This window comes from Rhincodon typus, chromosome 17 (assembly GCF_021869965.1).
Source record: "Rhincodon typus isolate 14 chromosome 17, sRhiTyp1.1, whole genome shotgun sequence".
Lineage (NCBI taxonomy): Eukaryota > Metazoa > Chordata > Chondrichthyes > Orectolobiformes > Rhincodontidae > Rhincodon > Rhincodon typus.
In genome coordinates this window covers 43,314,415-43,336,941 of record NC_063348.1, presented here as the reverse complement: position 1 = coordinate 43,336,941, position 22,527 = coordinate 43,314,415, and the positions used below count along the sequence as shown (strand labels likewise).

At 40.2% G+C, this 22,527-nt stretch overlaps 1 protein-coding gene across 1 annotated transcript in view; it reads left to right on the top strand.

Annotated features, from left to right (window-relative positions):
- Nucleotides 1-19,348, top strand: part of abtb2b (ankyrin repeat and BTB (POZ) domain containing 2b) — a 193,470-nt gene extending 174,122 nt beyond the window's left edge. Inside the window, exons 10-18 of the mRNA XM_048607357.1 lie at nt 1,441-1,576; nt 3,181-3,407; nt 5,279-5,457; nt 5,744-5,849; nt 9,924-10,026; nt 12,396-12,486; nt 14,925-14,993; nt 17,284-17,397; nt 18,888-19,348. Coding sequence (XP_048463314.1) covers nt 1,441-1,576; nt 3,181-3,407; nt 5,279-5,457; nt 5,744-5,849; nt 9,924-10,026; nt 12,396-12,486; nt 14,925-14,993; nt 17,284-17,397; nt 18,888-19,085 — 1,223 coding nt within the window. The 3' untranslated portion in view covers nt 19,086-19,348. The remainder of the gene's footprint in view (nt 1-1,440; nt 1,577-3,180; nt 3,408-5,278; nt 5,458-5,743; nt 5,850-9,923; nt 10,027-12,395; nt 12,487-14,924; nt 14,994-17,283; nt 17,398-18,887) is intronic.
- The last annotated feature ends 3,179 nt before the right edge of the window (nt 19,349-22,527 follow it).

The window sequence follows — 22,527 nt, the reverse complement described above, 5'->3', positions numbered from 1 at the left end:
TGTGGCACTTGATGATATCTTTTATTTATATAGTGCCTTTAATGTTAATAAAATGTCCCAAGGCACATCATAAAAAAACATTATAAAACAATATATGACATTAAGGAGTTATTAGAACAAATGACCAAAAACTTGGTTATAAGGAGGTTAAGGTATCACTTAGTCGACAAAAGTGGAAAGGCCAAGAAATTTACGGGGAAAAAGAATCCAAAGATCAAGGAGATTATAGAGAGAGAAAAAGATAAGGTGTTGGAGGGATTTGAAAATGGGGATGAGAATTTTTAAATAGAGGTGATGTTTAAGTAAGAACCAGTTGGAAGTCAGCAAGTACAGGGATGATGGCAATTTGAATTTGGTGCTACTGAAATTGAAATGTTAAGTTAGTTTCTCTTTCCACAGATGCTGTCAGACTTGTTTTATTTCAAATCTCCAGCATCCACAGAATTTTGCTTTCATTTGGATGTGGTGCAACTTTGCTCATAGGCAATGTTTTGGATGATATTAAGTTTATGAAGGACAGAACATGCATTGCTAGCTGGGAGTGTACTGGAATACTCACCATCTAGTGATTATAAAGACATGATTGAGCTTTTCAGTTGTAGATAAACTGGCCAGGGTGGACTCAGCCAATGTTATGGAGGTGGAAATAGGTGGCACAGAATGTGGTTGATAACACAAGTAAGGTCAACTAACAAAATTGTGAACAGTCTGCTATGGCCTTAGACAGTTGCCAGTTGCAGGGGAGCTGGGTTTGTGGTGGGGATTTCACAAATAGTTCTGCCTCTGCCTATAAATGATATGAATAAAGCATGTTTCCCCTAACCCCTCTCCTCACCCAAGGAATCATTTAAGAGTTGTTTTTCTTTCTCTCCTTTTGAGTGTCAAAGCTGCTTCTGTCCCTCCACAACATTCTTTGTCCTGATCTCTGAATCCAATATCCAAAACTGTAGCTTTCATCTTTTCCATTAATGGAAAAGATGGGCAAAAGAAATGAAAAATAAATACAGCAAAAAAAGGCAACAAAACTGATGCATGAAACAAACATCTGACGGAGCAATTTGAACACACACTTAGGAATTCAATCTGTCATAAGTCAGAAAGTACCCTCTCATTATTGTCTGTCTTACATGGGGGTGGGATAACATGATAAAGTGCACTTCAGGTTGGGAGATACTGTCCCCTGCATGCTTATAACATATAACATTCAAGCTAAGAGCTCACTGTGTTAATATTCATAATGATTAAGATTTCTGAAACATGCAGTTAAAAAGTTGCAGTACCTCAGCCTCAAAGTATCAGCACTAACCAGAAAATCTCACCTAATATTTCATTACTCTGAAGAGTGAACCAGATCGGACGTGTAGGAATATGTCAGCTGAGCATTGCTCCTGTGACATTGTTCTTGTGTGACTGAACATTGCACATGATGCCTCTCTCTAGGTAACTACGAGTTGGTTAGCCTCCTGCTCAGCAGAGGTGCAGATCCTCTACTGAGTGTACTTGACAGAAATGGAATGACATCGGTGCTACATGAGAATATGAATTGCTTTAGCCATGCAGCTGCTCATGGACACAGGTAACCAGCACGGTATTCATATGTGGGTGTGTCGGGGATAAACTGATGCAGTTCCACGTCTTTTGGGAGTGTAAAATACCACCGTTTTTAATTGGAGATTCATGTCCTCATGCCTTTTTACTGATTATTATAAGTTTTTCTATTCAATTGGAATGGAAGTATTAATGATTGACTTGACCCTGTGCTGGACCAAGCACCTATTCTTCTTGAATAAATGTACTCAAAATTTCAATAAGACAAGTAATTTGTTGCTACGCATGATTTACTCATACTGAGAACTGTTCACAAACGTGCAGTGTTACTGAGTATAGGAAATGGAATGCAAGATTGGAGAGTTTAACCATCAGAAAAAAATGTATGTTTATGTAACACCTTTCATTAGATGTCTCAAAGTACTTCCTCGGCAATGAAATACTTTTGAGATGTGTAGTCTCTGTTGTAATGTAGGAAATACTATGGAATTAAATATCACTAAAAGCGATCAATGCAGAAGTGGCATGGAGTTTGTTACAAGAAATCATGCACACCAAATCACTCACTAGCTTCAACTAAAAATAGAAAATTGTGAAGGTGACCTGTAGATCAGCAAGTAATGACAAAAGACAATAATTTTCTGTAAGACTGAAGATCAGACTTGAAGTATTATCCTTTTTCTCAGAGATGTTGATTGGCTTTCAATGCATTTTTATGTAGTTATTTATAAGTATCCACGCAATGCAGAAGAGCATGGACTTCATGTGACTTTTGACCACTGAGCAGTATATATTGGATTTATCAGTGTTGTAGCCAAAATCTATTCATTATTAACAATAACATTTAATACCCTAAATCAATCAGCTAAGCTTAAAGACTAGCATTCATCAACAGAACATTTCCTTTCTATAGTCGACAACTTATTAAGGTGAATAAAAACCGAAAGAACTGCGGATGCTGGAAATCAGCATCTGTGGAGAGAAATCAGAAGTTAATGTTTTGGGTCCGGTGACCCTTCTTCAGAACTGATGGTAACGAGGAAATTGTCATTTTTTATGCAAAGGATAGGATTGGGGTGGTAAGGAGTATATGATAGGTGTCGATAGGGCCTAAAGAGAGAAAACACAGTTGGACAGACAAAGGAGCGGATAACGATCAGGCTGGGAGGGTGAACAGCTATTAATTGGGACTGTTAGTGGCTATCAATGGGTTGTGTGTAATAGCAGACCATGTGATAACAAGGCCTGGTGTGTGAGAGCTGGGATAAAGACATAGACAAAAGTGCCTTAAGCCCTAAAGTTGTTGAAGGCAGACTCAATCCTCTGATGCTGCTTGGCCTGCTGTGTTCATCCAGCTCTACACCTTGTTATCTCAGATTCTCCATCATCAGCAGTTCCTACTATCTCTCTCTCAATATCAAGTTCAACAACTTTAGGGCTTCAGACACTTTTTCCCAGACCGGCTGAGCTTTTCTGGCAATTTCTGTTTTGTAACTTGTTAAGCTATGCCATTGGTAGAATAACAGATTGCATTTTTCTTATGCTTTCTCCAGATTCTTGGGTTCAATGAAAGAATCAATAAAATAATGCTTTGCTTTAATATTTGTGTTCCATTGTTCCCCACATAACCAGAAATGTGCTGCGCAAGTTGCTTACACCACCCCAAGCTCCAAAGACTGACGTATTATCTCTGGAAGAAATATTAGCAGAGGGAGTTGACAGTGATACTTCAAGCATGGGAAGTATAAATGAAGGACAGGTTAAACTCTGCAAAGCCAGAATGAAGGCTTTACAAGAAGCGATGTATTACAGTGCTGAACATGGTTACCTTGATGTCACCATGGAATTGAGGAACCTTGGTAAGTGTTTTTTAGGTTTTTTATTAAAAGAGATTTATAAGCACAGCACAGGAACAGGCCCTTTGGCCCTCCAAGCTACGCTGACACATTTTGTCCTTCCATACTGAAACTGTCTTCACTTACAGGTGTTTCTTGATTGCTGCTATTGTGTCTGCTTCCACCATCTCCTCTGGCAGCGCGTTTCAGGCACTCACCACCCTTTGTATGAAAAAATCTGCCTCGCACATTTCTTTTAAACCACCTCTGCCCCCCGCAACCCGTGTCCCCTAGGAATTGACCCCTTTACCCTGGGGAAAAAGCCTCATACTGTCCACTCGATCCATGCTATTCACAATCTTTTAAACTTCTATCAGGTAGCCCCTCAAACTCCTGTATTCCGGGGAAAACAAACTCAGTCTATCCAATCTTTCTTCATCGCTAAAGCCCCCCATATCGGGCAACATCCTGGTAAACCTTTCCTGAACCCTTTCCAAAGCAACCACATCCTTCTGGTAGTGTGGTGACCAGAACTGTATGCAATATCCGAAGTGTGGCTTAAGTAAAGTTCTATAAAGCTGCAACATAACTTGCCTGTCCTAATACTCAATGCCCCTTCCAATGAAGGCAAGCATGGCATAGGCCTTTTTTACTGCCTTACCTACCTGCCCCGCCACCTTCAGTGATCTGTGGATCTGCACACGCAGATCCCTGTTATCTCTGTGATTCAGACCAATTTTTTCATGGAAACCTCAAGTTACTTTCTGAAATAAGTCTAAAGAGTGAGTATCAGTGGGCATTTTAGCTTCAAAGATTTCAAAGCTGAGTTTGGACCTGAGTTTGCCCAGTTATTCCATATTTGTGTTTTCCACTGTGAATTACTGCAGGGAACCACAAAGCGGGGAACTCCCCCTGATTTTCTTCTTGACTGCAAGATAACACCAGCTAATCACAGCTAAGATTAATGGGTCATAACCCAGGTCAAAAATGTGAACCAATATCTCACTTAGCCTCTGTCAGTCAGCGCTACGCTGGAATCTGTGTTTATCAAAGGTGCTCATTCTGGAAGCTCTAAAAATAAGAAATTTGTATTAATAGAATTCTTCCATATCCATTAAAATGTCCCAATGTATTTCATGGTCGTTCAACTACTTTTAAAGTGCAACAAACTGTTTTGTTTACAGAAAATTGTAGTAGGTTAGTTTGCACACAAGTCTCGAAATAGTAATAAAATAAACTTCGGACAGGACAACTCCCTTCCCCGAATATGATTCTGGTATTCTTTTTACACAGGCAGCATTTTTTTATTTTAACATATTGCCCAAAAGATGTCACTTCTTAGTTTCTCCACATTAGATTATCTACTCAAGTCTCTGCACTGAATCTTTTAAATCAATATGCTTTCCTGTTCCCATGTTATTATGTGTTCATACCATGTGGGCATCACTGTTTAGGCCACCACTTACTGGCCATCCTGAATTGTCCAGAGGGCAACTGACTCAACCACTATGGGCCTGAAGTCACATGTAGGCCAGACCAGGTAAGGATGGCCGATTTCCATCCTTGAAGGACATTTGTGAACCAGGTGATTTTTTTTTTTAACAACAATCAATAGTGGTTACATGGTCACCATTAGGCTAGCTCTTTATTGCAAATTGAATTGAATTTTCACCACTTGCTATGGAATAACAAGAACCCACATTCCTAGAACATTAGCCTGGGATTCTGGATGGCTAGTCTAATGACATTAACAATATGCTACTGCCCTACCTTGTTTCTGTTACGTATTTGGATGTAGGAGCACTGTCACAGTAATTATTCCAAGGGTTAAAATATAGCCTGCGTGCAGTAAAAAGCAAATGCAGCTTCAATTCTCATTCTGTTTCCTCCTGCAGGTGTACCCTGGAAACTACATGTCTGGATTGAATCTCTGAGGACCTCATACAATCAGTGCAGATGTCCCGTAATGCAGTACCTGTTACGGGAATTCACTACCATCAGACAGGAGGATTACAATGAGGAGCTGATCTATGAGGGGCTTCCACTTATGTTTGACATTCTTAGGGTTAGCAAGGTAGAGTGCTTTCCATTGTATTGTGATATTTGTAATATGATACGACTGGTTAGGGATGTCATGAAGGATGTCCATGACCTACGCTTTCCCCCATAACATTATTAAATACATCCACATTATAAAACAACATTGAAGGAAAACTAGTGTTTATCTTGACAGAGGGTATGTTTTACAATCTGATTTCTTGTTTGAGTATTGTTCATGACTTTATACTATTTGACAGATTGCCTCTATTCCCAAGACTAACTTTTTTTTGCATATTGTTCTTTTTCCCCTCTTTCTGCAGAATGATGCACTCAATCAGCAATTAGCTTCTATCTTCATATATTGCTATGGTAATGCTCCTATTCCTAGTATCCCTGAGTTGAAGAGAATGCCACCTGCTCGATTAGGTGAGTAAACCATATTCCTGAATGTTGTATGGACAGTGTGCCAATGAGGCTTTCTAATCTCTCCATCCTCTCTTAGATACGTGGATTTGTGTCAATGTGCAGTCAGGTTCCAGTCTCTCAGTTATTCTTTATGTATGAGCCATTAAAATCAAAATGAGGGAAACTGCAGTAAGAACACAGCAATTGACCAGTTTTCCACCCATTTGCCACCCAGGATTATAGGAAGGCTGGATAATCACAGCAGGTATTAGAGATGAGATGCATACATATGTCCATGATGTCCACTTTCAAATAACAGTCATTAGATAATCATTCTGTGTATGACTGATGGCTACATAGACAGCGGTGGTGCAGCGTAGTACCCTGGCTGCTACTGGCATAAGGTCAAACTGGTGTTTGAGTCTGCAACAGCAAAGGTCACGTGTCCTGACAATGTTCCGGCAATAGTGCTGAAGCTTGTGCTCCAGAACTACCTGCGAGCCCTAGCCAAGTTGTTCCAGGAAAGCTCTGACACTGATATCTACCCAGAATGTGGAAAATTTCCTGGCTATGTCCCAACAACAAAAAGCAGGACAAATCCAACCTGATCAATTACTGATCCATCAATCTACTTTCCATCACTGGCAGAGCACTGGAAAGTGCAGGTAACAGTGTTATCGAGCAGCACTTACTCAGGCATGACTTGACACATTCAGGGATACTCAGCTTACATTCCATCTGGGTCACTTGTCTCCTAACTTCATTTAGCCTAGTTCCAAACATGGACAAAAGACCTGAACTCCAGAGGTAACAGTGACCGGCCTTCACATTAAGGCAGCATTTGACCTGATGTGGCAGCAAGAAGCCATAGAAAATCTGAAATAAATTGGTGGTGGTGGGATGGGAGGGTGTGCGGGAGGTGTTTGGAGGAGAGAGAGACCAAGAGAGACAAGAAAACTCTCCGCTGATTGGAGTCAAATCTAGTGCAAAAGAGATGACTGAATTTTCTGGAGGTCAATCATCTCAGTCCCAGAATATCACTGCAGGAATTTCTTGAGTAGTGTCCTTGGCCCACACATCTTCAGCTGTCCATACCTATGTGTAGCAAAACCTGGACAATGTTCAGGTTTGGGCTGATAAATGGCAAGTAACACTTGTCACGCAAGTGCCAGGCAATGACCATCTCCAACAAGAGAGAGTCTAACCATCGCCTATTGATATTCAGTAGCATTATCATCACTGAATCCCTCACTGTTAATGTCCAGGTGGGTTACCATGATCAAGAAACTGAATGAACCCTCAGTCAGGGCTGCTATAATTGAACTACAACTGACAAAGTTCTAATGATCTGTAACCTTCATAACCAGGGAATCTAAAACAAGGGGGAAGTGAAGCTGATCATTTACATCTGAGATGAGGTGAAATGTTTCCACTCAAACATTTGAGATGTTTTGAAATTCTCTACTCCACAGGGTTGCCGATGTTCTGTCACTGCAAATGAACAGATATTGGGAGCAATCAACAGATATTGAAAGCAGGCAGGAGATAGAGTTGAAGCAGGCTTGAGAAGCCATACTTCTGCTCCTTCTAGGCGTGTTATGTTCTGACCAGCCATATACATACTGGTCAGAGGCTGGGAATTCTGCACCTCCTGGCTCAGCCAAAGCCTGTTCACCATCTACAAGGCATACGTCAGAAGTATGGTTGTTTATTCTCCACTTAGCTGGAACAGTGCATCTCCAACAAAACATCCACAAACCCCCACACCCTGCATACACCAGTACCTGCCATATACAAGATGCACTGCAGCAACTCAGTAAGGCTACTTCAACAGTCTGTTTGAAATCCACAGACTCTAAACACCTAGGAAAAACACAGCGGATGAATGGCAACACCACTGTGTGGAAGCTTGCCTCCAAGATTTTTGAAGAGCATTAAGGTGGATAAGTCCCCAGGGCCCAATGTTATCGACCCCAGGTTATTGAGAGAGGAGATTGCTGGGATCTTGACCAATATCTTTGTATCCTCACTAGCAACTGGAGAGGTCTCGGAGGACTGGCAAGTAGCTAATGGTGTTCCTCTGTTCAAGAAGGAAAATAGGGATAATCAAGGAAATTATAGACTGGTGAGTCTCACATCGGTGGTTGGGAGGCTACTGAAGAGAATTCTTAGGGATAGGATTTCCGTGCATTTGGTAATGTGCGGCCTAATTAGAGACAGTCACCATGGCTTTGTGCAGGGTAGGTCATGTCTTATTAACTTGATTGTCACCTCCTCAAAAAATTCAAAGGTGATCGATGAGGGTTTAACAGTGGATGCTATCTATAGGGATTTTCGTAAGGCTTTTGACAAGGCCCCTCATGGTCGGCTCATCCAGACAGTTAAGATGCATGGGATCCACAGTGACTTGGCCACTTGGATTCAGAATTGGCTTGCTCATAGGAGGCAAAGGATAGTGGTTGCAGGATGTTTTTCAGGCTGGAGGTCTGTGTCTATTGGTATTCCGCAGGGATCCATTCTGGGACCTCTGCTGTTTGTGATATATATAAATGACTTGGATGAAAATGTAGATGGATGGGTTAGTAAGTTTGCAGATGACACAAAGATCGGTGGAGTTGTGTATAGTGAGGGTTGTCAAAGGATATAGATCTGTTGTAGATACAGGTGGAGAAATGGCAGATGGAGTTTAATCCTGCTAAGTGTGAGTGCTGCACTTTGGGAGATCAAATATTAAGGAAAAGTATACAGTTAATGGCAGGACCCTGAACAGCATTGATATACAGAGGGATCTTGGGATTCAAATCCATAGCTCCCTGTAAATGGCCATGCAAGTAGATAGGGTGGTAAAGAAGGGATAAGGCATGGTGGCCTTTATTGGTCAGGGAATTGAGTACAAGAGTCAGGATGTCATGTCGTGGCTTTATAAGATTTTGGTTAGGCCACACTTATGAGTATTGCATTCAATTCTGATCACCACATTCAGGAAGGATGTGGAGGCTTTGGAGAGGGTGCAGAAGAGGTTTACCAGGATGCTGCCTGGATGAGAAGGTATGAGCCATAAGGAAAGGCTAGAAAAACTGGGGTTGTTCTCTTTTGAGCAGCAGAGGATGCGGGGAGTCTCCATTAGAAGGCTATAAAATTATGGTTTGCATAGATAGACATTCATTTTTCCCAGAGTTGAAATGGCTAATACTAGGGGGCATGCATTTAAGGTGAGAGGGGGGACATGTTCAGAGGCGATGTGAGGGGCAAGTTTTTTTATACAAGATAGTGGTAGGAGTCTGGAACGTGGTTCCAGGGGTAGTGTTGGAGGCAGCTACAATGGTGGTGTTTAAGGGACTTTTAGATAAGCTCATGAATATGCAGGAAATGGAGGGATATGGACCAAGGGCAAGCAGAAGGGATTAGTTTAATTTGGCGTAATGTTCGACACAACATTGTGGGCCGAAGGACCTGTTCCTGTACTGTGCTGTTCTATGTTCTAAATCACACACCATCCTGACTTGGAATCATATTGCCATTACTTCAGTGTTACTGGGTGTGCCTTTGCCCACATAGATTGCAGCAGTTCAAGAAGGCAGATATAAACACCTTCAGGTAACCGGGGGTGGGTATTAAATGCTGGCCTTGTCAGCAATGTTTACATCACAGGAATGAAATAAAAGGTCCTCTGGTCTGGATGATTCAATTACACAACTGGGATCTAGCATTATTTCTTTAAATGACGTTTCTGCAGTGTATCATCAAAGCAATTGAATAGTCTAACCACAGAAATTATTTATGGCTGCACCCTCAGGGAAATGAAAATGTCTCCTTAATCAGATTGTTCCCATCGAGCAAAACCTATTAGACAGAGTTTAAAGCAGTCGTAATTAACTAGCATCCAACAAGCATCCATCTTTCCCTTCACTCATCAAAGGAATGTTCCTCAAAAGCCACATCCTTGTCAACTAGTCGAAGATCATAATCAATATTCAGTCTATTTTTCCATTCTCTTGTCCTGACTCCCTCCCTGCATCACCAGCACCAGAATATGTGGAAATTCCCTTTTCATTAACTGTCCATCTGAATATGAATTATTTTTGTCTCTTTCAGACCCTCACATTCTGAATAATAAAGAAATGTCGGATTTAACTTTCTTAGTGGAAGGAAAGCCTTTTTATGCACATAAAGTTCTTCTAATTACTGCCTCCAACAGGTAATATAATGCACCATGAATGATTCTTTTTCATTTGTTCAGAAAGTGCTGGAGAAACTCAGCAGCTCTGCCAGCATCTGGCAACAGAAACAAACTTAATGTTTCAAGTCCAGTGATGACTTCAGAACGATGCTGCCCAGACCTGTTGAGTTCCTCCAGCACTTTCGATTTTTATACCAGATCTCCACGATCCACAGAATTATGCTTTTATTTTTAATTTATGGCTATTTTGACTGTGCTGGCGCACAACAGCCATTGTACCTCAACCACAGGTCTGTCAATAAGAGGACAGTTGCGAATAAAGATACCCATACCAATTATTCCTCCTCTTCCCAGTACTTCCCTTCCCTCCCCTCCTGAGGGAATGTGGTCTACACTTAATGCCCTCTCTGCAAAGCAGATGAATTTGCGGATTAGCTAGAACGTGTGAAAATACCAAAACCTCCTGTTCGGCACGTGGGAACTGCACTGCAGAATCCCTACCCCATACTGTGATACTTTATTTCTAGCCTGAGCCCTCTGGGTAATTAATGATTGCAATAACTCTAGGTACAAGAAAGTTGTACCACATTCCATGTATCTGTTTGAAATCACAGCTAGTTTACTTATTCATTAAAATAGAAATCCAAGCATCTGTTGTCATAAAAACTGCACCTCACAGTGAACATGTGACATGAAGTGTATCATTCACCATCTTGGCAAAAGCTGAAGTCAAGATGTCCTGTATTCTTGCTCCTGACACTTGCAGCTAAGTGATCAGACACCTGTTCAATATCCCTTCTTCAAATTGGTCTGCTCAGATCACAACTGGCACATTGCCTACTGCTTTCAGTGTAATCATGTTTCTTCGGACCTAATAGTCAAGAAGAGTGCTGCACCCAGCTGCAGAGGCTACCACCTCTCCCCACAATCCCTGATTAAACCCCTCCCTGTCAGACAGGGTCATTGCCAGTGACCCGAAGCTTCCATTTACATTGTGCATTAGCTGCCTGACAAAACCCAACATGTAGTTAACCCTTGGCTGTAGCATCTTCAAGTGATCTAAAACCTGGTGATGAGTTTACACATTCCAGTACAGATTCCGTAGGTCATCTGGCTGTGTCCAGTTTTACTCCACAGTGTTTCTGTTTAAATTATTGATGCATTTACCATGTATTCATTGGTAATGATGTCATAATGAACCCATTGCAAGTTGAGAAATTCTAATGTGTTCAAAATGGGCATCTTCATTAAAAATACAACCTGTACACTTGGCACTGGCTAATAGAAGGTTAAAGGGAAGTATTATCCACTTTGCATGATAATCTTTACATATGGACCTGTACACAATATTTGCACTTTGAAGAGTGGAGATTTTAAAATCAATTTTATTTCCTATAACAGAGCATTGTATGTAGACTTAGAGTATGTTACACTGCTAGCAAAACCATTCAATCAAGGTGGTGTGTGCATATCACAATGGTCTTTAGAGACAGTTGATGAATGCAGTAATGTGTTATGACCTTTAACAGGTTATAGCTCTGTGAAATAATTGCATCTTAGAATCATACAGCATGGAAATTGGACCCAAACTAAACTAGTCCCACCTATTTGCTCCTAGTCCATATCCCTCCAAACCATTCCTATTCATGTACCTATCCTTATATATTGTCAACTAAATTAAGAAATCTGAATTAGCTACAGAGTGTAATTTCTCACATCCTGACTCTTGGTACCTGTGATTGCACTTTGCTAACCATTGGCCACCACCTTCTAGAAGGACAAGGGCAGCAGATACATGGGAACACCACCATCTGCAAGCTCCCTTCCAAGCCAGACACGGTCCCGACTTGGATCTGTATTGACACTGATTTGTCATGATGGCTAGTTCAAAATCCTAGAACTCATTTCCTAAAAGCACTGTGGGTGTACCTATAGCACAGGGATTGCAGTGCTTCAAGAAGGCAGCTCATTACCAAGGGCAACCAAAGGTAGGCAATAAATGCTGGCCCAGCCAGCAATGCTCACATCCTAGCATTGATTTTACTGAATTAGTTTACAAATTAAAATAGCATAATGGTAAGAAACACCATTATTTGTGGCGTTTTGAAGGTTTTGTGTCAGTGTATCTAGTGACATGGAACACGATTAGTGATTTTCCATACTATGAATTCTCAGTATTGAACAAGCTACATGCAGCTCTAGTGATGAATAGTAGGAACGTTGAACCACTTCCCACTGATCAGTTGCTGGCATTCACCATGGATAAATGAAATGTAACATGATGAGACTAAGGAAGGGATTTTCATGATGGAAAGTAATAAATAGAATTTGATTTGTATGAAATTGTTTAACCAGAATCTTATCCCATCTCAACACTCTCCCCTTAGATTTAAGATGCTGCTGGCTAATAAGACATCTCCAGAGAATGAGCCATGCAAGTGTATAGAGATCAGCGAGATTAAGTATCACATCTTCCAGGTACAAATCAGTTTCTGAACTTTACAGCATGGTGGAGGGGTACTTAAAAAGAACCTACAAGAGTGGGCAATATGGCAATCTGACATACTTTGCTAGGATGCAAAACTCCGATTATGCTAACAGGTTGAGATGCAGCGATGGTGTGACGACATCATGTTAAGCCTCACACTGGTCTCTGGTGCGTTCCTCGTACATTTGCATGTCATGAAACAATTATTAATAAAGTGCTACTCTCACAATAAGGTTAACGATACACCAGAATCTTGTGTCCAATCTCTTAAAGGTGTCATGCATCAGTCTGCTTTGTTCTGTTTGTGTGAAGTAAGCAACTCTATGGCATAAGGTAGTGAATGGAAAGAGAATAAAAACCAAAAGAACTGTGGATGCTGTAAATCAGGAACAAAAACAGAAGTTGCTGGAAAAGCTCAGCAGGTCCAGCAGCATCTGTGGGGAAAAAGATCAGAGTTAACATTACGGGTCCAGCTTTTGGGTGCAGCGAGGGGCTAACCGCTTTGGTAAGGTGCTGCTGAAGTCTGGTCAGGTGAAGAAGGTATTGAAAAGCAGATGAAGGGCATAATGAATGGAATTGGGTTGCCCAGGCAGGGAATCCTGAGGGCTGAATTGGGAGTGAGAGTGGTGAAGGGAGGAAAGTGTAATTGAAATTATAGCAGAACCAGAGTTAGGGAGTATGTTGGAAAGTCTCAAGGGATGGATCACCAGAGTAAACAAAAGCATAAAGGAGGCTAAGGCAGAGTTCAGGGTCAGAGGGTGGTTTGGGATGATCATGGCCTGACCAATCAGAGTCAACGTGCCCAGTTTAACAAATTAACAGCCAAGTGTTAAACTTTTAATCAGCATTAAGGGGTGCAGTTTCTACTATGGCAACACCTCTACCAATCAGGCTCCACTTGCCAACCGCTCAGCACGCTGCTGTCATGCAGTATGAATGTTGATTTTCCCTTGAATTGATATTCTTGCAACATGTCCTCATGAGTGCAAGATTTCAAGCTTCAATGTATCTTCTCTAGTTTTGTACCACTAAATGACTACTTGTATTCTTAAAATAGAATGGCAAGCAGAGTTTTCCCTTACACTAGCAGACAGTCCTGGTACCAAGGACATTTTAGAGGAGAGATTCCCAAACAAAGGGTGGTGACGCTGTAATTAGGGTTACAAGTCCTCTTCCTCTGAGCCAGCAAAGACCAATGTGGTGATGTATCTAGGCCATAACCAAACTCTTGCAATGGGCACTTTGATAGAATAACAACCGGAAAGCGCTGCACAAAAGTATGTGCCAGTTTGTTGTGAGATATGCTGGAGCTAGGCTCCATTTTGCTGCTTCAAGTTTAATCCAGCAATTTTATAGACCATCCTTGGAACCTTTGGTTTTCTTCTGACCTATTTCAGAGTTCAGGGCCTTCTCCTGACACTTGACTTGTGTGTGGGTTTAGAGAGAGGGAAGTGACAAGTTGAGTGCAATAGTTGAGGAAAGGGAGGGAAATGACAAGTAGGATGGTAAGCAATGGGTGTACAAGAGAGATAAAAGCAGTAAGCGAGGAGGAGGTGATAAGCTATGAAAGCATGGTGATGGCAGTGGAGTTCTTGTCTGGTTGTACTCCCTGCCTGCACCCCCAACCATCTGTGTCCTTGGATCAACATCAATTTAAAACCATTAAAATAGGGTCAAAGTGAGGAAATGTTTGTTAAACACCATTTTAGGGATAAGTGGATGTCCATGTAACAGTCTGCCTTGCTCAACTATTCTGATTCATCTTTAAAATATGTTGGTTAGAGCTGAACCTGTCATATTTATACTAGCTGAAAATGAATTCTTCTATTTCATATTTGCCCTTCCTGAATTATGGTTTTGAACACCATTTATTCCTTGTATTTCACTGCTGTCATTGCTCAGCGTGTTCCCCTCCGAAGCTGTTTGAATCTCCACATTCGGGTTTCTGTATTTGCTGTGTGATTGGTCACTATGAGGCAAACAACAACAATGTGGCCCATTGCTGAAGTGTTGCTTCCTTCACTTGTGAGCAAAGCAGAGACAAGACAAAAAAATTTCATATCATTCCCTGACCCTGTATGATAACGTGCAACATCAAACCAAGGATCTTGTGCAGAATACATTCAGTACTTTCTTGTATGAACTGGCTAAAGCGATGTCTTGAGTCCTATCACGATGTCAAGTTTTGCCTTTGACATCAACTAATGAGCAACACTTACTCACAAATTTCTGTTTTTCAGTCAACTGCACACAGTGTCTATGATTATGATGTGAATTACTAACAGGATATATTTGGATTTGTCTGCATTTCGTATTAAGTGTTGATAAAGCCTTGGTCTCTTGTATATTATTTTTTAAAAGCGCTAGTAAAATCAATAGTTATTCCTAGTTGATGCTGTGTTGACCCAAGTTGCCTCTTCCCTTCTAGATGATGATGCAGTACTTGTATTATGGTGATACGGAGTCGATAAATATATCCATTACTGACGTACTGGAGGTAAGTACCCTCACTATCAGTGGCACCAGAATATATAAAGTATTGATCAGAGAAAAAGTTCTAATGCATTCACAGAGGCACAATCAAAGCAATGATTAGGAGTGTACCAAAAAGCTTAATCATAGAAATTTGTTTAACAATCTTATAGTAGTGAGGAATACAGTCAGAGGATCCATCCTCAGCACTTCAGCCCATTAGCCACAAACTATTACGAGCAGAATGATCAGGGGTATAGGTAGCTTAAGATACAGTTACTGATTACAGCCGAGGGAGTTATGCACAAAAAGTCAGTGAGAGAATAGGTTCAGCCAAGTCTGAAGATGAGAGAGATGCCATAATAACTGTAAATGCAAAGGTGAGAACCTTGCATTGAGTCACCCAAGTTTAGATCAGAGGCGCCAGCGGTGATGGCTAAACAGGATTTAGTATGCAATGGGATATAGACACTATATTGTGAGCTTAACAGTGAAGCGATAGAGGCCGGTCACATAGACTGTAGAATCATTCAGTCTGATTATTATGCTCATGGCAAATGGACTGAGGTGCTAGGCGGGTGGATGTTATCACAGATCTGAAAATAATCCGTCACAAATTTAAGTAATTTCTTAAAGATCTATCATTTGTGCACTTAAAAATATTTTTTTGTTCCTGTTCAAAGAGTCAAATAACTAGCCAACTCCTGTTTCTAGCTTGAGAAGTAAAACATTACTCATGTTTGATGTCGAATCAATATCAAATAAAAAGCACTAGATTTAATTTCCCAACAGTTTCTTTGTATCCTACATGAGTCAGCACTACAAAGTTTCATAAAGCTCTGGGCTAAACGTTCATCAGAATTCCTACTTTTTGTCACTATCCAGAGTGAATGTGGATGTTGTTCAGGTTTATATGTGATATGCCCCATAATCAAATTGTCTGCCAAGATTCATGATGCACGCTTTGGTCAAGACAATAGGATAGCAGTCAGCATTGATGGATCGATATCACAACAAAAATCTGTGCATTGAAAATAACAAACTATCATGTGTATTCTTCTGCAAGATATTTCATCCATCACGTTTTAAAGCAGAAAATATGTAATCCAATTGTGAATTTATGAGAGTACATTTATGTCCCTTCTGGGCTGAATTTTCTAAGTTAGGTGTGCAAGCCGCATTGTTGGCGGCCCTTTCTCTGTACAGAAACCCGGAAGAAATTTAGCTCCTCAGCTTCGAGGTCTTGGATTAAGGTTTGAAACGGAAATGAATGTTATCGGTAGGAAAAAATAATTCCTAAGGAATCAAACCCAGGAGGCAGTTCATATTTACCTTTGAGTTGAAGTCACCAGATCAACAAATTCTGTGTAATTGGCAACCAAGTGTTGTGTTGGCGCCTCATCAACATGAACACATTAATATGAATGTTAAGATTAGAAATATACCATTACAACATCGAAAACTGAAATGAAATTTTCTCACGTTATCCTCCATTTGCCAAATATCTACCCACTTCTTTAATATATAAAGAATAGTATATAAATTTTGGAGACTTTAAGTTTGCAGAAAGGGTACTAATTGTTTTGACTTTAGCTAGATGAATAGGCACTGTAGAAACTCAGCAGGCCTGGTAGTGTCTGTGGGAAGAGAAACAGAGTTAAGTTTCAAATCTGATATGACTCTTTGGAGATTTTCAGTATCTGTACTGTTGTGATTCTTTTTCTACCAACCTCGATGCCATTTAGTTACTAAACATTTGATCCAACATTCTTCTGAACTCGAAAGAATAAAAAGCATAACCTTTTCAACCTTCCCTCATAAGATAAGTCCTTTTTCAAACAAGGACGCAGATTTTTTGTATAACAGTTCCTACCAATTGTTCTACAGGAAGAGTTGGAATCTTGACTGAGCTATTGTGATGTTAAGTGAATTTCAAATACTTCTGATATAAAGGAATGTGATCCATTCCTTCTGAATGTCTGCATCTACCAGCATAAGTCTGTTCATTTTCTCCACATCATATATGCATATAAAAGTGATCAAGAGGGAAGATTATTGGGGGGGAAAACCTTACTATATATAGTAAAATTAAACAGAGGTTCACTTCAATAAACTTGTAAGAATACGGAAGATGATATTTTGCAGGAGTCACAGTAATGTCTTAATATTGAGCTTCTCATGTCTCATGGATGATCCAACTGCTGATAAAGGAAGGTGTAATGGCTGGTTAAGAGAATTATGATTTTATTAGAAAATTAGAAGAAAAACTAGAGATTCATGTTTAATTTGATTGTCTTTCTCTTTCATTTATTTAGCTGCTGTCTGCAGCAAGCCTCTTTGAGCTGGAATCATTGCAGAGACATTGTGAGATCATCTGTACCCAAATAATGAACCTAGAGAATGCAGTCATCATTTATTGTTACGCAAAGGTAAATTTGGTCTCTTTCACATCAATTTTCTGGTATAGAAACCTTGCCTGGGCTACAGATCAAGTTGACTAGTGTATTTTGTTCAAATATCAGTGACAGCTTATTATTTAAATCAAGTGGGTTTCCCATGAAATCCTGCTTTCAGATAGAACTGCACAAATCAAAATTTTAACAAAAATTAATTGAGAATAACAAAGGGAGAAAGTTGATTGATATTGCTGCTTTTAATTTTGGAATAATGGGGAAATCTGTAAAGCCTCAACTGCTGCCCTGAGTGAAACTGCTCATCTAACATCTATTGCAATTTCTAAGAACCACTGGTATTCTCACCAAGCAACAGATTTACTTCAATTTTCTAAAAAAAATTGGCAATCTAAAATTGATTGACTTCCATGAAAACTTCAGTGTGAAAGATGAATTTAAGATCCAACATTTTCCTTTTCTCAACCAGCTATCTTTGTGACACTGCTGCTTCAGTTGGAAGCTGTGAATGGTTTTTTGCTGTTTAGGAATTGAATGGCTGTCAATAAGGGAGAACAGCTGTATCCTTCCAGCTGAAGCAGCAGAGAGTGTTGAAAGATAAACTAGATGGCACTATGTAAAGATCATGAAAGGGTAATGTTTTGATCAGAAGTTGGGCAACAGTTTAACTTGCCATACAGTTGCTAACCTTTGAAAATGAGCAGGCTGATGATATTTATCTCACAAACAATAGCACAAGAAAAAGTAATCATTTGATTAATTGGCTGGGCTCTTACTGTGCACAGTTTAGAGACCATGACTTATTCAATGGCACAGCAAGACTGAAGGGCCAAATGGCCTTCTCCTGCTATGATCAATATTTCTTTACATTTATTCCACAGAACCTCCAGAGAACCCAGCCATTGCCGCTTGGCATTCAATGGCTGAAATACTTACTACCAACATCCTGAGGGTTATACTTGACAAGCAACTCAAGTGGATTAGCCACATAAATACTGTAGCTACCACATGAGGTCAGAGCAACTCAACTCTTCCCAAAGCCTGTCTACCAGCTACAGAGCACAAGTCAGGAGTGTGATAGAATACTCCCCACTTGCCTTGCCTGGTTTAATTGAGGCGTTCAGGTGGACATTAGATGATTATTTGGATAAAAATAACATACAAGGTTATAAGAGAAAAAGCATATTAACACTTAGGTAATGATGTGCCATTTAAAGAGCTAATGTAGGCACAATGGTTCAACTGGCCACCTCCTTTGCCAAAAGACTTCTATGATTCTGAGATATAAATGAGTTTTTTTCTTTGACTCCCCTGAAAACTAAGTACGTGTATTCAGCAATGTACAGTAATTAAAACTTTATTCACCAACTCTCAAGGTGAAGTCTCTATCAGCTTATTAGAAATTGCTGATGAGCTGTTCATTTTTAAGATGTGTAAGTATCATTCAAAAGAAGTTGCAACATTGATTTACCGCACAGTATAATGACTGGATATTTTGTTATCTTCAGATACACAATGCCATCGAATTGCTTTCCTATACTGAGAGCTATTTCTTGAAAAACATGAATGCACTTCTCGATCAAGATTCTTTCAAACAGCTGATTTACGGACGCAACAGTAAACTGCAGGGACTGGATCCCCTCCAGGGCTTGGACTTGGCATTAGCTAACAGAATGCGATCACTCTACGTCATGTCAAGGGTGTGAAATATTAATCAACAGTAAACTGGGAACATATGTGCAGTACCAGAGACCCAAGGTGGCTTATCTCTTTTCCCAGACATTTTATTCCCTCACTTTGTGATGGTTGGTTCTTTGGTGATTTAAAGATCATCAACAGCACAGAGGTAAACATGGTATCCTCAATGAATTTCATGGCAGTCAGGTAAAGTCAAATCAGCAGATGAGCTGGTGATCTACATTTGATAATTCTACACAACTATTTCTTATCCCTGATATCTCGCAGCCACATTGGAGTAATGGCGAGGGGCTACTTGAGCCGTATTGCTTTTGTCTAAAGTGACATGGGAAAGATCAGATTGGCAATATTCTATCTTTGCAAATTGTATATTTTGGCTTCTCAAACTCAGAGGAGGATAACAGAATTGTTGGCACTACATGAAAGAGAGTCTAACCACCTCGCTCCTTGGTATTGCTGAATTCCCCACTTTTAACATCATGAGGGTTACCATTGAACAGAAACTGAACTGGATTAGCCATTTAAAATCTGTGGTTCAGAGGCTTGGCATTCTGAGGCAGGTAACATGAACTAAAGCTCAGGAGAATGATAAAATACTCTGAACTTACCTGGATGGATGCAGCTCAACAACATCTAGAACAAAACAGCCTGCTTGACTGACATTCCATCAACCACCTTAAAAAAGCATCAACTATCTTCACTACCGCTGTGTTCCATTAACAAGATGCATTGCAGTAGTAAAGTTCCTTCAACCTCATAGCCGTACTATGAACAAGGACAACACCAAGAGATGTTTATGAATATCACTACCGGAAAGTTTCTTTTCAAGGTACACAACATCGTGACCTGGATATTGCCATGCCTTCACTATTGCTTGGCCAAAGTCCTGGAACTCTCTTCCTAACAGCACTGTGGATGTACCTATACTACCTGAACTACAATGATTCGAGAAACAGCTTGTCACTACTTTCTCAAGGGCAAGTGACACACATCCGTGGGGGGAAAAAAAAATTAAAAATTCAATATAATTCTACGTACCTGTGCACTTGACTCCAAGCACTGCATTTGTAGGAGTCATAATCAAAAGATTGTAGTTATGTCATTATTATTAATTTAGGGAACTATGCTTTAGTAAACTTTTGGAATATATATGGGCTGGTTATAGACTAGTCAAGGAAAGATCAAAATGCTTAATTACAAATATGTAGTTCATCCAGGTAGGACTGAAAGGTTGGGGTGTAAAGTGATTGAATTTCCTCAGTGCATTCTTTTTGGATGCATGATTAATGAATTTGTTTCAAGTTTCAGTCAACTGTTTTATGTCTTTGTTATAACAGCACCGTAAGAATCTTCTTCAAACATACTGATCAGTTTGATAAAGTTGCACAGTGGGATTTGTTTTAGTGCACTGAAACATTGCACTTTTACATTGAATGCCCAGATTGGATACTTCTCATTGTAATCAGTTAAACATAAGACGTACTGTGTCATCAAGAAAACGGCTGTATTACTGAATACAGAAAAACCTGTTTTTGTTTTGATGGTAGGTATTAAGATGTACTGAATTGTGAACCAGTGCAAGTCTAGTCAAATATGTCAATCATGATAGATCATGGGATCAAAGATTTTAATATGTACAGAGTAATTTTGACAAAGTTTAATTTTCCTCTAATATGTGGAATCATTGTTTATTTCAGCAATGTAGTGTAAAAAAAATTCCAATTTAATGACTACATGCTACCTAATGCATCAGAGCAGTTGCACTTTGTCATAATAGAATGTTTGTTGACAAGTTAGTTTCTTTCAGTCAAAAAAAATTAGAAATTCAGACCACAAGCAATTGTTTAAGATCAGTGGCATACTTGTCAGTGTTAAATGGCGATACCACCCTGTGAGGTGGCACAGTGGCTGGCACTGCTGCCTCACAGCGCCAGGGACCCGGGTTCGATTCCATCCTTGGGTGATTGTGTGGAGTTTGCACATTCTCCCCATGTCTGTGTGGGTTTCCTCCCACAGTCCAAAGATATGCAGGCTAGGTGAATGGCCATGCTAAATTGCCCATAGTGTTCAGGGATGTGTAGGTTAGGTGAGTTTATAGGGGAATGGGTCTGGCTGGGATGCTCTGTGTGGACTTGTTGGGCCGAAGGGCCTGTTTCCACACTGTAGGATTCTATGATTCTATAATAAGTGTGACCCTAAATTGCAGTTCTCACAAATTACATTAATATCAGGACAAGGCTTTGTCATATCCCTAACCAGAGCACTTCATAAAACCCTTGTAGTATCTCTGTCATTGTGATTCATTGTGCCTCAGTTTGAGGATGATGTCTACTCAGGGTCATAAGTTTTCTGCTCTGACAGAAGTGACTGAGCAGACTGATTCTTGAGCTGCAGATCTTTGGACACATAGATCAATATGACTTAGTGGGATTCAGAATACAGGATTTATCCCTTTGCTTTCTAACTGCACTCTGCCTCATTGTTATGATCTGACTTAAAAGTGTGATGGACAAATTGTTGCCATTTTCCTCCCACACGTCAATGCTTTCATACTGTTTGCATCCCATTTATTTAGGTGCTTGAAGTACCCAATTATTTTTGCCTACTGTTTTTCACTCCAGAATCTACCAATACAGTTGCTCCTACAAATCTCTCCTGCTCTTGGTTGAATTTTGGTGAGGTACTTTAATTTGCTTTCCCCAGAACATCAGCCATTACAGAATTAGGAAAACCAGTCCCAGCAGGGAAGATGCTTTTCCGAAATCTGGATGTGGCGTCCTGTCCGTTTTAGTTGGTTTGGTAGGAGATTTACCAGAATATTTGTAGAGGTAGCTTTAAGGATTTGCTTGCCAGTCCTCCCAATGAATCTGTGCAATGTGACAAAAAGCAGTGCTACTGGAATTTCTCTCACTGTAGTACACAACAGTGGTGATGACAACTGCTCTGCACCCAAGGGCTTTTGTTGACATGCGGAGTCTTTTCTGTCAAACATTCACTGCTGGCTTGGGTGCATCTACGTGATACCTACCTACATTTCAGGTCATATAATGTTTGACAACAGGCTCTGCATAAGTTTTAGGCTTCACAATGTCTCCTAGACTAGTTCACAGCTGCACACAAGAGCTGTATACTTATTCAATCTGACAACTGTCTCACATTCATATTGAGATGGGTGAGGTTCTTTAGGCTGTCATAGAAAGGAATATACACCACCAGTTTGCAAACTGGGATGGGTTGTGAAATGGTCTGCCTTACTTTCACATGGTCTTATGTACTTCCATCTGACATTTGCATTTTACAGCAAGGTTTAGAATGTTTTTCAGATGCCCTATTCCTATTCAGTCACACATGATAATGATGGACATCTGTCTCCTCACTCTTTGCCTTCACATTAACTGATACATGATATCTGTTTAGGTTATGCACTAGCAATGGTAAATTTAGAACATT